Source organism: Netta rufina, assembly GCF_964035555.1.
Source record: "Netta rufina genome assembly, chromosome: 3".
Lineage (NCBI taxonomy): Eukaryota > Metazoa > Chordata > Aves > Anseriformes > Anatidae > Netta > Netta rufina.
This window is the reverse complement of record NC_140125.1, coordinates 24,603,833-24,619,448: the sequence shown is the minus strand read 5'-3', so window position 1 is coordinate 24,619,448 and position 15,616 is coordinate 24,603,833. Positions and strand designations below refer to the sequence as shown.

The 15,616-nt window shown below is 36.0% G+C and overlaps 1 protein-coding gene across 1 annotated transcript in view; it reads left to right on the top strand.

Moving 5' to 3' along the window:
• The window catches only part of NVL (nuclear VCP like), a 37,229-nt gene that overhangs the window by 2,995 nt on the left and 18,618 nt on the right, over positions 1-15,616 (top strand). Inside the window, exons 6-18 of the mRNA XM_084285343.1 lie at positions 495-761; positions 1,593-1,719; positions 2,007-2,083; positions 2,385-2,519; positions 4,126-4,227; positions 6,212-6,329; positions 6,779-6,923; positions 7,668-7,938; positions 10,010-10,228; positions 10,848-10,952; positions 11,724-11,786; positions 13,220-13,339; positions 13,499-13,598. Coding sequence (XP_084141469.1) covers positions 495-761; positions 1,593-1,719; positions 2,007-2,083; positions 2,385-2,519; positions 4,126-4,227; positions 6,212-6,329; positions 6,779-6,923; positions 7,668-7,938; positions 10,010-10,228; positions 10,848-10,952; positions 11,724-11,786; positions 13,220-13,339; positions 13,499-13,598 — 1,849 coding nt within the window. The remainder of the gene's footprint in view (positions 1-494; positions 762-1,592; positions 1,720-2,006; positions 2,084-2,384; positions 2,520-4,125; positions 4,228-6,211; positions 6,330-6,778; positions 6,924-7,667; positions 7,939-10,009; positions 10,229-10,847; positions 10,953-11,723; positions 11,787-13,219; positions 13,340-13,498; positions 13,599-15,616) is intronic.

The following is a 15,616-nucleotide window of genomic DNA, read 5'->3' as shown; positions in this document are numbered from 1 at the left end:
GATTATGTGTTGTAAAATTGCAGTGCACTTGAAAAGTTTAAAAGTGGAGATGCAGACGAGTTGCAGACAGAGTTGGCCATTCCAACTGAGAATCTGTAGTATAGCTGAAAGGTGGATATTACTGGCATAAAAGGAAGAACCTGTGGTGGGGAATCACTCTTGACAAAAGAATGCTGGGTACCCAAAAAACTTGGCTAGCAGTTGAATGAAGTGATTGAAGGAACTGACACGTCTGACTATAGCTAAAATGATAACTGTCAGTTAACAGGGGTTATTTTAGGGTAAATCATAAAGGCCTGTTGAACCAGCAGATATAGTTTTGTCTGCAGTTATTTGATATGCAGAAGAGTGGGATGGAAGATAAGTGATTACTTTTTCCAGTGAGGTTGTATTTTCATAACTGACGTGTATGAAATATTTTTCACTGGTATCTTTATATAAATAACCCAAGTTATAACTTGTATATTTTCTCTTAAAAATGCATGAATTTGCAGTCTACAAATCACATGAACAATTCCCTGCTGACGTTATACAAGAAAGGAAATCCTGATTCTGTTCCAGCCACTCCAAAAACTGAACCAGTGGAAACCTCTTCTCCTGTGCAAACAGCACCTCAAAGAAGCACCCTTTCATCAGGATCCTGTGCTGTAACTAGGATCTCTGAAGGTGGCTGGTTCATTGATAAAACTCCAGGTGGAAAAGACTTTTTCATTGACCTTTCTGAGGATGGAGAAGGAGATGAGAAGAAATTGACTTCTAAGGTATTGTGTTTTTCAAACACAACGTGTTTTAGGTAGCAAGTATGAGTTTAATTTCCTATGGAATTTAACGTGCTTTTGAAGGCTGATATTATGACCAAAAAGGCTCTCTGTTCTTTCTGGATGTTTAAAATATACCGTTTTTATTACAGATATGCATGCTATATTAAATACAGCAAAAATGTTAAATAGGAAGAAATAGGAATATTAATGTTAAATAGGAAGATCTGGCCTAAGCCCAGTAGAGTACTAACTTTTAGCTTGATTTCTGAAGATGACAAGGCTTAGCCCATTATTCTGCCCTATCAGAAGTGATTTTTGAGCCTTCTGGTGAATTTCAAGCATGTTTGTCTTAAAGTTAAAAAGTCTTTCTTGTACATTTTTTTGGGGAAAATGTAGTGCTCAGCAGCAGGGCAACCCCAGAGTAGTGCCCCTACTGAGAGAAGGGTAAGTGGAACTTAGCTATTATCTATTGTTTGCTAGTGACCAGCCTAACTAGTCAACAAACACGTAGCTTGTTGTAGCCATAGCATGTAGTCTCCATAAGTGGTTAAGTCTCAGTGAACCTGGGAAAAGCTGAAATTTTTTTGGATGGATTGGGGGTTAGGGAAATTGAAAGGCTTGGAAATCGCATTAGTTTATAAACTATTTAAAAATAAGTGCTATCTAAAAAAAAAGGGGGGGGGCTGGAATCCAGAAGGCAAAATCTAAATAAATCTGCATAAAATACATATTAAGCATTGTAGATGTCTTGGTGTTTTGTTCTGTTAAGTATTTGCAAGAATTCACTGACTCTGAAGGTTTTGTCTGTACAATTCTGTTTTCATACACTAGAAGTCAACAGAATTTTCTGTCTTGGAGAGTGAAAAAAAGAGTACAAAGGGTAAGAGAGCAAAAAGAAAAAAAGAAGAAGTTCCAGATGTGGATGGAGAAATTAATTCCATCTTACTTAAAGGGAAAGGTAAGAAGTTATCTTTGGCATGCCTCTCTAAAGAGAGAGGTGGTGTGTGACCATGGAATCAATTACTAGTGTACTACTACTATTCAGAGGTGTAAAGAAGTGTTTGTTTAAGAAATTTAATCTTTTTATTGCTCTAAAAAATAATTCCATTCCTGTTTCTGCTACCAAAAATAATACTGCTGTGTGTATTTAGCTAATTGTTTAGGTTGAATTCTTTCTTGTTTGGTATTGGCAACTACCATTATGCTATGTCTAAATTTACATAACTTATTTTTCCTCCTCAACAGTTACAAGTAAGAGACCAGAGCTTTACCACCCTTCAGTGAAGTTTGAGGATGTAGGAGGCAATGATGAAACTTTGAAGGTTAGTTAGCATGTAGATTGTGGGACAAAATGCACTCTGAATAAAATGCCATGTGAAAAATTACGAACAGGAAATGTAGCAGAATTCACTTGTGGCACTGAGAATAGTTACTTATAGCAACAGCAACAAAGGTTGTTACTTTGTTGTTTGTTTGTTTTCCCTTTGATTAATCTTTCTGAAAGCAGTCACTGAAATTGTATTAATAAAGAGAACCTCTTTTTGTTTTGGCTTGTGTTTACCATTAACAACTTATAATACTGGTTTTTGTCATTTAAATGGAAGTCTGTGTTGTCCTTAACAGGAAATATGCAAGATGCTGATCCATGTTCATCATCCCGAAGTCTATAACCACTTAGGTGTGGTTCCACCTCGGGGTTTTCTTCTGCATGGACCACCAGGATGTGGAAAGACACTGCTTGCACAGGCTATTGCTGGGGTGAGTTAGCTCTAGATTTAGTTTCTTAATTGTATTTAGACAGAAAAGAAATAATCCTCCTTCATTTTTTTCCTCTTTATCTCTTTTTTTCTGCTTCCTATTTTAGACTAAACTGTATTCATTTTTACTTCCTTTTGTTTAAATTCTATCAAATCTGTACTTGATAGAACCTCATATGAAGAAGGGATCTAGTGACGGGGTTTTATGTTTGACTTCACTGTGTTGAGGCATTCCCAGGACTGCAATATAGGGTAGTGAAAAAGCTGTAAGTGGAATATGCTTCTGGTTAAACTTACCATAACATTTTAAGTCTGGTCTCTACCATCTTTTATGAGTTACTACATTAATTCTATTGGGTGACATTAATTCTACTGGGTGACATCCCAGTTTACTATTTACTAAAATAGTAAATTCTGAACTCCAGAACTGGTTGTTGTCAAGCTGATGATTCAAGAGCATGTAACATTATTGGTGTAAAACTTGGTGAGCGGTGAAGCTGCAGTACTGCTCTGTGCCTGTCCTGGATATAAATCTTAGGGCTATTTGGGGCTATTCGGTGTTAACCAAGGCTGTATCTTTTTCATGGTGTATTTAATGCTCTTTTTTTCTTAAATTTCCTAGATTGTAACCTTAGATTTAGGTACTTACATATAAAACTACAAACAATTGTAGTGCAGCTTTAACCTTTGAAAGCACTGGTGTTTATTACTTCAATGTTGGTTAGACCCTTCTATCATTATATTTCAAATGCTTTGATTGGAAAGGTTTGCTTATTTTCCTTTTTAATATCTTACTGTGAAATCTTGCCAATTGAATAAATCTGTGTTATAGAATACTTCAGTGAGCATTTGTGTCCTGGTAGGTATCTGGGGGATGGAACACGACAAGTAAAAAAATTTCAAGGATGAGATAAATGTAATGAATACTTCTTAAATCATTTTGTTAGGAAAGATACTGCTATATTAATTTCCATAATTGTGTATAGTGTTGCTTAGGGCAAAATATCTCCTCAAGGCCCCATGTAGGGCCTCTGGCAGCTGTGGTAAGTCTGGATTTTTCTTATATGTAGCTCAAAGAGCTCGAAATAGGCACTAATGTGAGCATTAGTCTATCAATGTTACAGGTTTATTCATTTATTTTTAGTAGGAGAAAACCTTGAATGTGACACTTGCAAGTATTTTATCGTATTATCCTGTTCATACACTTCTAGAGTAAGACTAAGGGAATGAAACCCGGTGGGAACTCATCCATACTGATAAGCAATGTTTTATTATAGATAGAAATAGACAATTTTCTCAAAGGAGATGAAGCATGAACTGAAATATCTGTGTTAAGTACTGGATTAAGGACTAAGGTGCAAAACTATCTCTAACTGAATCAAGGAAACCTGGCCTTTGTATTCATTTCTGTTCATTTGGCAAAATGTCTTGGACCTGTTGTTAAAAGGAGGATGCTACTCATCTTTTTTTAAGATAACTTTCAGATTTACTCTTGATTACAAAATCTTCAGGTATAAGAGATGTTATATTGGAAAATATTTGTCCTGTAGGACAGCCAGCATTCCTAACCTCTGGATATATCATTCAACATTCCTTGTCTCTTTCAGGAACTTGAGCTCCCGATGTTGAAAGTGGCAGCAACAGAAATGGTGTCTGGAGTGTCAGGAGAATCTGAGCAGAAACTGAGAGAATTGTTCGAGCAGGCTGTGGTGAGACATCCATGAGAAATAATACTGAATTCTTTGTCCTTTTCTTTGTAAAGATTCAACCTTCGTTGCTGTGGTTTGAATTTGAGTGAATTATTAGTGACTGAATCTTTATATTGCTGCACACAAGTCATAGTGTCTCCCTTGCTGTGACCAGAATTCCATTGTACTAAATGTCATGCCATCACAGAACACAAAGATTGCTGTTCTTGACAAAAGATAGTTCATCATATCAAAGTAATGGGAGCAACATAAATTATTAACCTACTTGGAGCTGCTTGGAATTATTTATAAAAATTAAAAAAGATGTAAGGGCAGTTTACTGTGCATTTTTGTTGCAAGTTGTTTTTTTAATTTTTTATTTTTGTCTGATTTTGCATTTGAGTTAAGACTTTGGGCCTTTAGGCATGAAGAAATAAATTGGAACAGATATCAAAGAGTAAGAATAAAGTCCTGTTCCAGTGTCAAAACCTATTTGAAGCCTTGCTCTGTCTTAATATCAGCATTAGAAGCACAGGAGAACTAAGCTGCTGCTTGGCAGACATTCAGATTGATTGTGATTAGCCAGTCTTGTAATAAGATATTGATGCAACTTTCAGACCTGTTAAGAAGCAAAGAAAAGCAGACAGGTTGAGGTAATTTTAACTGAAATGAATGCAGATTTTCTTTTTGTTAACTGGGTTAATTTTTTGTTTCATGAGGATGGTTTTCTGTTTCTGATCTCTGAGAATATTCTGGTTTTCCCACTTTACTTCTTCATTCTATCCTCCCCCATAGCTGTATATTGATGTTTAAAGTACGTATAAAAGAATGCTAAACTGGGCAAAATAATTAATTTTGAAGCTGTTAGATTATTATGTTTTGGGTTTCTATTACAACTTAATTTTTTAGAAAGCCTTGATAAGATGTTGTGTTGAAGAAAAATAGTAAGTGATTATTTAGATTTAAATACCTTTTGTATGTATGGTGGTTGCTATAAAAGTTATTTTTGAATAAATATGTTGTATGAAATACATTTTAAAAAATGAAAACCGTTGTCTTTGTTATAGTCCCTTGCGTTTAAGTGGCCTTTCCACTTGGCTTTTGTACTAAATTTTTGTGCAGAAGAAAAAGACAGTTCAACAGTACCTTATCCACGTACTGTGGAATCTTCATGGTTTAGTTCTATTTTTTTCCCGCTATCAGGTGAAGGAAAAACTGAACGACAGCTAGATGGCGCAGTTGGTACCTGATAAAGCGGCTGGGATTTAAAATGCTATATTTTTGTCTTGGAGTTTAGACTTTTTTTTTGGTGATGATTCTAGTGTCTTCATTAAGTATTCCTCTGCATCACAAGTATTTTATTGATGGTGTTAATAATCTTATGTCAGTTAAACACTCTTCTGTTAGTTACACTAATTATTATTTTATATTAGCATTGGCTTTTTATTAATGTGAAGTGCTTGGAATGTTAGAACACTCCCTAGCATTGCTCACTGTGATTTTGACTCTTTGAACATGATTCATCTCTGCAGTAATCTTGAAGTTGACAGTCGTGACCACCTGCAGCTCTTTGTTTCATCATGAGTGTCATTAATGCTAGCTCTTGAAGTTCCACAGATCTAATATTAAAAAAAAAAAAATACACAGAAGAGACCTTTTTTGTCTGATTTTATTTTTTGGACTTAAGCAAGTAAGCAGTAACAATAGAATAATAATCATAGAAAACATGAAGCAACATAGCAATATATTTAATTTTTAATCAGTATATAGGGACATTTTGAATCCCTTTGCCTTAGTTATTTCACAGCCTCAGTTCATCAGTTTCATAATCTGACAGCTCTTCAGACAGTAAATGGCAACAAAATTATTCTGGGAGAGGTTGATTGTTCAGTGCATGCAGAAGTCTCAGAGTAACAGCTCTAAAACAAAATCTGAAAAATGATTTCTCTCTCGTAATACAGTATGTCAGCATAATTTGGTAATTATTAATATTTCTTGTTCCTAGTCCAGTGCACCATGTGTCCTTTTTCTTGATGAGATTGATGCGATCACTCCAAAAAGAGAAGTTGCATCGAAGGACATGGAGCGGAGAATTGTTGCCCAGCTCCTAACTTGTATGGACGGTCAGTTTCAGGAACTTGTGTACTAAGCTAAACTTTCTAGTTATCAGTCTCATTATGTTCTTTCATTCCATAATGACTCTTAATTACTTCTGTGGAGATAGTGCTAATCGTTTTTCATCTTTTGGCACAGTTTACCTCTATGGGGTAGGAGGGGAAAGCTTCTAATAAATTTGAGCGAATATTAGTACATTTTCACAGCCTCTCTGTTGTGTAAATAAACTTTAACAGAAGATATGTCAAATATTATTTGAAATGCATATTTCTGATTGAAACATATCTATTCTAGGTAGTAGAAATAAGGATGAGCATCAGTTTGGTGTGCCTGTTGGTTATTTTGGATGTGCTGTTCTGAGTATTACTGTGTGCTACTAGAAACACAGTAGCATAGATATCAGAATAAAGTTGAGAATGTGATTATGGGCATTAACTTTCTTCCTTCCTTCCTTTAGACTTGAATAGTTTGGCTGCCACTGCCCAGGTCCTTGTTATTGGAGCAACTAACAGACCTGACTCTTTGGACCCTGCACTGAGGCGAGCTGGAAGATTTGATCGAGAAATTTGTTTAGGGATACCAGATGAAGCAGCAAGAGAAAAGTATGTGTTATAAAGTTTAACCTTCTTTATTATTTAAAAAAAAAAAAAAGTGTATTAACAACTTAAGGAAAAGTACTTTATTGTGTTTAATCCTTTATTTGCCTGCACACACATACGTATCAACACACATTGAAAATTGTAGAAGAAATTAAGTGTACATCTACTCTTTGTCTTAGTAGCTGTGCCTACATATGAGGTGATTGTCCTCATCAGTTATCAGACCAGTGTTTGCTCTGGTCCTCTTTTTCCTATTAACGTAATTTTAAAAGCCTTTTTTATTGTCCCCCACACTGCTGGCCAGCTTCAATTCTAGCTGAGCCTTGGCCACACAAATTCTCTCCCTACAAAGGCAAGCAGCATCCCTGTAGTCCTCCCGTGTCACCCAACCTTGCTTCCTTGCTTTCACCTATCACCGCTTTGCCCACAAGACCCTCCCTGTTCACAAGCAACAGGTTTAGGAAGGCACCTCTCCTAGTTTGCTCTTTTAATACCTGTACCAAGAAGTTATCATCAGGGTGCCTCAGTAATCACCTGGGCCTGTTTGTCACAGTTAGGTGATATCCCCAGTTGACATCTGGCAGGTTGAAGTCCCCCATAAGGACAAGGGCAGCTGATCTAGAAGTCTTCTCTCAGTTCATGTGAGCTGGAAGAGACTTTAAATAAATGCTGTTTGTTTTTGTATGAAAGTAAGAAAAGACCACAGTTGCATCTTTGTTTCACTGTTCTTTTTTTTCCCTTCATCAGAATTCTTCAGACATTGTGTCGAAAACTTAAGCTCCCAGAGTCCTTTGACTTTCTTCATTTAGCCCGCTTGACTCCAGGTTATGTCGGTGCTGACCTGATGGCACTTTGTCGTGAGGCAGCTATATGCACGGTGAACAGGGTCCTGATAAAATCTGGGAAGTGGCAAAAAAGCTATGTACAGGCAGGAGGAAACACAGCTGAAGAAAGCGTGGGAATAGGAACAGAAATCCAGGTGGAAGAGGATGCCAAACAGCTACACCTTCCTTCTAAGGTATTTGTTCTTTGAAGTGTTTACCTCTAACGTCTTAAAAGTGAACTATTTTAGAATTGTGAAAGCCTTTGCTCATAAATCTTTAAACATCTTTGGCCAGTGAGATGTTAAATATATCTATAGATCTATCAGCTCTGAAGCCAGAAGCTTCATCCGTAATGACCCAAATAATGGTTATGAACAACAGACTCCCCAAAACTAGGCCTTCTAAAAATGATGTTAGTGTTTTACACAAGGTGTGTGGTTTTGTAAATTTTTTTTTTTACCAAGCTGTTTGCTGTGCCCTCAGTGAAATAGCTGTCACGATGCCTCAGTCTCTTCTCTGACCTGGTATACTTACAGTTAGCCAAAGTTTAGAAATATTTATGCTGTCTACATTTTCCCTCCAGCTACACGTTTACATGAATTAAATCGCGTGCAGTAGTACCTATAGCAAGTTTGAGGAAGAGGTATTTAAGAACCATCCAAAAGAGAAGTTGTATTAGCAAATTAAACTTGAGCTGCAGAGAAAGTATCTATTAACATGCAGCACAGCTGGAAATCTTGAAAAAAAAAAAAATTGTTTGCAGTGCCAGAATTAATCTACGCCACAAGTGACATGCTGTTGTCAGTGAACCATAATGTCTGTATATAGAGATTTCTGGACCTACTGTTCAAAATTTTGAGTTTGTATGTACATATTTCTTGCTTGTGTATTATATGTTGAATTCATGAAGATTTGTCTGAAGAAGTAAAAGAGAAGAGTTTTTAAATGCATGTTGTAATTGGATTCTGTTTTTAGAAGGACTGTCAAAGAAAACTGTTAATGTAATTAACAAAAAACAGTGTAAAAACCTTTAGCAAGACTTTTTATTAGAGTAATGTGGTCATACTGCATACCTCCCAGTGTCTCCTGGGACCTGAAATAGCCAAAAGAAAAGGGGGAGGGACAGGTAGTTGCAGTTTTAAAAACATCACCCTGATCAAAGGAGTTGCTAAGGATAAGGAAGTCTAATTGTAACAGAGACATACTTTGATAGCTGGCTGACATTGTCTAATACAGGGTATTGTCATTAAAACAGTGATATTATATTTATCATAGAAAAATAAACTTACAAAAACCTTTAAAAATAATTCACACAATTCAATAAACAAACCCAGTGGTCTCGACTATTTCACAGTTTCTCGTAATGCTTCTGTTAGGAAGAAGAGGGAGGGCTTAAAGAGGGAGTAATGTGCATTGTAAACTCTTCATTGTGGTCAGTTACATTGTGGGCTATCGTAGTTGCTTCCAATATAAAATGCTATATCCCATATTCTGCTGTAGGGAAAATACAGAAACTAAAAAGATTTTTGCAGCTTTTTATTTCCTTTATCTTAATGAAAATCCCAGAGTAGTTTTGCTTGAGGTGCAATAGCACATTGCTTTAACAATGCCTTTCCATATTACAACTGAGTTATATTTATGTTGTGAAGGTATAAACTTCTTTGATCGAGTATTTTCTCAGATAATTTTTCCCTAACAAGGGTCCGATTTTGAATAATTAGAACATACCTGTCTGTCCCCACGCTTCTTGGCAGACTGTGCTTTGCAAGATGGCAAAAAATTAAAAGCATTTTGCTATATCTGTATTGTGTTTTCCCAGACTTTATAAGGGCCTGGCTACAAAACCAGGTCTAATCAGCTTGAGGAAATGAGTTAATGACTTGAAAACAGATTATTTAAGCAAACAATCGTGACTGAAAAGTGTACGTTAAGAATTTTAAAGGTTTATATGTAATCAAATATTCCACAAATTGTTAAGGTTTTGCTGTTTAGCAGAGTTGTTTGCTCTCTTCTGAGAGCCATTTCATACTAAAATCAGAATAAATGTTAAATTTATTTAGTGCTTTCCTGGAGCATTTTCGTTAGTTTTTAATGGTATCTTACACATTCTAAGTGTATTATACATAACAATTTCTTTTATAGTAATTAATATTATACTTGCAGAAAGTATTGCGCTGAAAAAGCCCTAAAAAATCTTAAAATATTACTTGCATAATCTTTTCTCTGCTATTTTCTCTGCTATTCTTTTTTCTGCTATTCACTCAGGTTGAATTACAGAGACTTCTGGATTTGCTGAAGAAGCAAGACCCCTTGCCTGAGGAGCAGCTGCAGACACTGTGCATTGAGATGAATGATTTTATTGTTGCATTGTCATCAGTGCAACCCTCTGCCAAGAGAGAAGGCTTTGTCACAATTCCTGATGTAACATGGGCAGATATTGGAGCCCTGGAAGATGTTCGGGAGGAGCTGACTATGGCGATATTGGTATGTGTTAACACTACTTTCAAAGGTTTTTTCACACCTCCCCCTATGCAGAAAATAAAAATATCTCCGTTTCTTTGTTCATATTTGTTTAAGGTATAGCATGCTACAAAATAGAAATTTTGCAACATCTTCATTTAAAATAGCCTATATACTATATATATACTATAATAGCCTATAACCTGCTTTCAAATTTACAGGTCTAGTGCATGTATTAAACACTTCATTTGTTGTATTCAAGGTTTCATTTTTCAATACGTTCATTACTGCTAAATTTCAAGTATTCTAAAAGTTTTGTACCGATAACCCCAATTAGACAATTGCTACATGAAGATTTTGACACTGCTTAGCTGGACAGTTAGCAGCCTCACTGCTGGTCAGATCAATAATTAACACTAACGCCTTAAGCTGAGAACTTGAATAGATACAGTCTTTGTCTCTGAATAATGATGGGGGTATTTATTAATGCAAGATAAGACGCTGACTGACTGTTTATTCATTTAGCCTGTAAAGAGTTGGAATAAAGAACTTACTTTAAACAAATTTTCATTAATCTCTAACTGAAATCAAAAGTTTAACATTAGCCTTCTGTCATAGAGAACTATGATATTTTCTTGTATAGGCACCTGTGCGGAACCCAGAGCAGTTTAAAGCTCTGGGCCTGACTACTCCAGCTGGTGTTCTGCTTGCAGGGCCTCCTGGGTGTGGCAAAACGCTACTGGCTAAGGTAATAAATTTTTCTAAACATGTTTAAAAATACGGGAGAATCTTGTTGAAGTGGATGTTTTTGTGGGAACGACTGAGTCTGGATGGTACTGTCTGATGCAGGACTTTTGCAACTCCCAGCAGAAAATTAAATTTGAGCCTCTCTGCTGAAGTTGATTTTCTTGTATAGAGTTACAGTTTTGCTTAAATGAGGAGAAATTGTAAAACTTGAAGTATTAAATTAATTATGATAGTAGCAAAGTAAGGAAGAAACTCATTTTGTAGATACCTATTTCTGTAGAATACTTCACTGTAACTAATGTAATTGGAAATACTGTGCACTTTATGCATTTTTATTTCTTGTATTTATCTTACTGTAAATAATTCTCCTTGAGCATTTCAGTTCTTACAGCCTCCCCTTGAAAATATGGATGTAAATCATACAGGTTTCCAGATTGCTACTTGTTTTTGTTTTCAAATGTTATGTATGTAGTTTCTATTTAACTCTCATTAATCACTGAAAATTCTTCAGCTAGTATGTGATTTAAAAAAAAATAAATTCCACACTACCTCATTAAAGAGAGAACACTGCTAAATCCTCCAACATCCCCCACTCTTAACTGCATATAGCAATACTTTGTACTGTTTTCTGTGTTTTACACAGTTGACAACTATGCTCCTTCTCTCCTTTTCTTTTTTTTTTTTTTTTTTTTTTTTAATAGCTCTGTGGACACAACCAAAGTATACATGAAAAAATGCTTTTCTCTGTGTACATCTCTTTCTCTTTTGATAGGCTGTGGCAAATGAGTCTGGACTGAACTTCATATCTGTGAAAGGTCCTGAACTGCTAAATATGGTATGCACTGATCATTGTGCTTTTGTTATTTATAGAATGCTTGTTGAAAGCCTGGGGCAAACAAAATTCCTAATAATTACACAACTGATACTGGTGCAACAGAAGTTGTCTTCTTTACCCCACTACTTAAAATTTTTAGCAGTGAAAATTTTCACGTGAAAGGGAAAAAGCTAACTGGGGAGTTTAAGTGTATCTTGGTTTAAATTACCTGTCTAGTCAGATACTAGGCATACTTTACTAGGGTAAAGTAGGATTTCTAAATGATCAACTGCAGACATCATTGCTCTTACGCAGATCGGGAAAAAGACAAAAAAAAAAAAAATAATAAATCAACACTGAGAAGCGTTGGTGGTCAGTAACTGCAAATTAGCAGCTTTCACTAATCAAAATTTTCAGTTTTCAAGTTTGGAAATGTGTTTGTTCAGTCACTTTAGCTTCTTACTAGAAAACTGAAACCTTGGAGAGCAATTATTTTAGTTAATCAGAGCAACTTTTAAAGATCGTAAGTGTTACTCAGACTACAGCACTTTTATCTGTTTTTTGAAGCACTGGGCTTAGAATTGTTGTAATGTATATTCAGTGTTTTCTAGAGTTAAGCGAATGTGTTGAACTGAACAAAATGCATCTTATATCTCAGAAACCTATGGCAGTTACCTGCATATCAGTGATATGGAAACTAAAAATAAAATACTAGATTTGATTATTCTTTTTTGAAACTTTTTTGTATACTTCAAATACTGATATCAGGCAGGAAATTAACTTCAGTCAGTTCATTAACTTTATGTAATCCTCTTTAATATCTTTATTGATGATTTGGATAAGGCAATTGAGTGCACCCTCAGTAAGTTTGCAGATGACACAAAACTGGGGGAAGTATTAGTCTGCTGGAAGGTAGGAAGGCCCTGCAGAGGGACCTGGACAGGATGGGTCGATGGGCAGAAGCCAATGGGATGAGGTTCAATGTGGCCAAGTGCCGGGTCCTGCACTTTGGGCACACCAACCCCATGCAGTGCTACAGGCTTGGGGCAGAGCAGCTGGAAAGCTGTGCAGAGGAAAAGGATCTGGGGGTGCTGATTGATGCTCGCCTGAACATGAGCCGGCAGTGTGCCCAGGTGGCCAAGAAGGCCAACGGCATCCTGGCTTGTATCAGAAACAGTGTGACCAGCAGGAGCAGGGAGGTGATCGTCCCCCTGTACTCGGCTCTGGTGAGGCCGCACCTCGAGTGCTGTGTTCAGCTTTGGGCCCCTCGCTACAAGAAGGACATCAAGGCCCTGGAGCATGTCCAGAGAAGGGCTGCAAAACTGGTGAAGGGAGTTAGCAGGTGGTCCTTCTCCCTTGGAAAGCATCTTAAATTGTGTTTAGAACTGATTTTTTTTTCCTAGTAAAATCTTCATGTCTTACATTGTTTCACTGTGTTTTGTCATTTGTTTTAGTATGTTGGTGAAAGCGAACGTGCTGTACGTCAGGTATTCCAACGTGCCAGGAATTCTGCCCCTTGTGTTATATTCTTTGATGAAGTTGATGCTTTGTGCCCTCGGAGATCTGACCGTGAAGTAAGTCTCAAAATATCTCCATAAATAAATTCTTAGTTATGTTTTTTGTGGCATCGTGCTAGCACAGAAATATTTAAATGTGGGGAGCTAGTAAATCTTTTGTTTCTTTTATTTGAAAATACTTACTTCTCACTTTTTTTTTAATTTCTTCTTTTAAAGTCAGGAGCCAGTGTTCGAGTAGTTAACCAGTTACTCACAGAGATGGATGGTCTGGAGAACCGTCAGCAGGTTTTCATTATGGCTGCCACAAACAGGCCAGGTAAGCACCCGAAAACATAAGGAAGAGAAACAACAAATGAAACGTTATTAATTCTCTTGTCATGAAATCATGTGTTCTTACATGTTTAAATTCAGTAATTAACCTTGTTCTGTACTTAAAATTACAATACTTCAAATTTGAATTTCTTCTTATCAATATATTAAGTCTGTTCTGCATTTTTGCAAGTGACAGCCTGAGATAAAGCAATGTCTTTAAAATATGTCTTAATTAGAACCTGACACCACTTCTGTAAAATACTTAGAAAGACCTGTGACTTAATTGAACTTTGGAATATCTCCATGGAACGTAAAAGATTGCTGGTTTCTCAATTTTTGGTAGCTTTTGCAACTCCTGTAAAATCAGGAGTTGTAAAAAAAAATGTATGTAAAATAAAATAAAAAAAAATTAATAAGCTAAACACGGAGATCTACTTTACAAACATTGTGTGTTTTACAGCCAACTTGGTGCCCCTTTTTTGTATTGTGGAGAAGTCCCTTGTTTTATCCACAGCAATAAATTTGTTTATTCCTGAATTGGAGCTCCATCTAGATACCAAGAATTATGAGTAAAGAAGCTTGTTACTAAAAAAACATGCCTGAAGATGTTGCATTTCCTCAATTATTAACGTTGTTCTGAATATTGCAACTAAAATTAAATACGTGGTTAATAGTCTATCGTAGTAAAAACATGCTGGTTGGAGGTAGCAGAATTTTGGAATGAGTATTTGTGTATTTGGTAAATTACCCCTAACAACAGGACAAAATTCATTGTTTTATATATCCATGCGTTACATAAGGACAAACTGTAGAATTCTTAAAAAAAAAAAAAAATACTTAGCAAGGAAAAATAGTAGCGTAGCTGCTTTGGATGTAAATTTGAAAATGAGGAAGTTAAAATGCTTGAAGTGTTTGGGTCCTATAGACTATGGAAATTTGGTATGAAATCACTTCGAATAGACAGTTTTGTGGTGGTTTTTTATTTTCCAACAGTCAAAAATTCAAAGATTTTGAGGTAAATCTTTCTGTCTCAAATTCTTTGCAACATTATCAAGCTGTCTACAGGGTGAAGTATGAACAGTAGATACTTCATCTGTCTTTACCTGCAGAAATTCTTTGACTTAGAGCAGTAAGTTTTCCTGGCATGAGCATGATGATTGTGAACTACCTAATCCCATATTGAAAAAAGGATTAAGGTTGTGTAATATAGGAAATCTATATACAGATACTGTTGAAAGTACCAAGGGTGCTGGTAGTAGTGTCATCATGGTTCCTTGGAAAAGGGATCTCTCACTAAATGAGTTATATTAGTGCAATCATTTGTATTAAGCAGGTTGATTTATTAGTTATTTTCTTGAGGGCTTCATTAGAAGTAGGTACCTAATTGCTGATTACAGTCAACTTGTAATGATCTCTAACTGGTAACTTGGGCTGAGAATTCCAACTTTTGTAGTTGAGGAAGCATTCAACTTGACTTCCTGCAGTGCCATCTCAGATGTACCACAAGTGTAAGTGAGGCAAATACTTTCAGAGATGTCATGTGCCACTGCTCTGAGCTAATGACTCCTCTCACAGAGACACAATGTTCCTTCTGCATCTTGGTGTGACTGTTCTGTTATCTGGGATAGCCTACTCTTTTATGGCTGAAGATCGTGAAGAACTGACAGATTTCAAAGTAGTTTAGTAGATTTATAAGGGCCAGTTCAGAGTGTATGCCATTCAGATGTTAGTTGTAATATATGAAAACTTGAGTCGCAGGTTTGTACTAATTCTCAGCTTTGCCTGTTTTGATTTACACCAACTCTGTACATGTTGTGGGTCTTACTTTCATGCATATATGAAGTACACATGTATGCAATTGTAAATCTGTGACTTTATAAGCCTCACATGGGATGCAGTTTTACCTTTCTATTGACATATATTACCTTTGTGTATTGGTAGGTATAATCTCTGGATTTTTTATTTTTTTTTAATTTTTAGTTAAAAGTTACTGTTGTCTTGTTCAGCTGTTGTCTTGTTCTT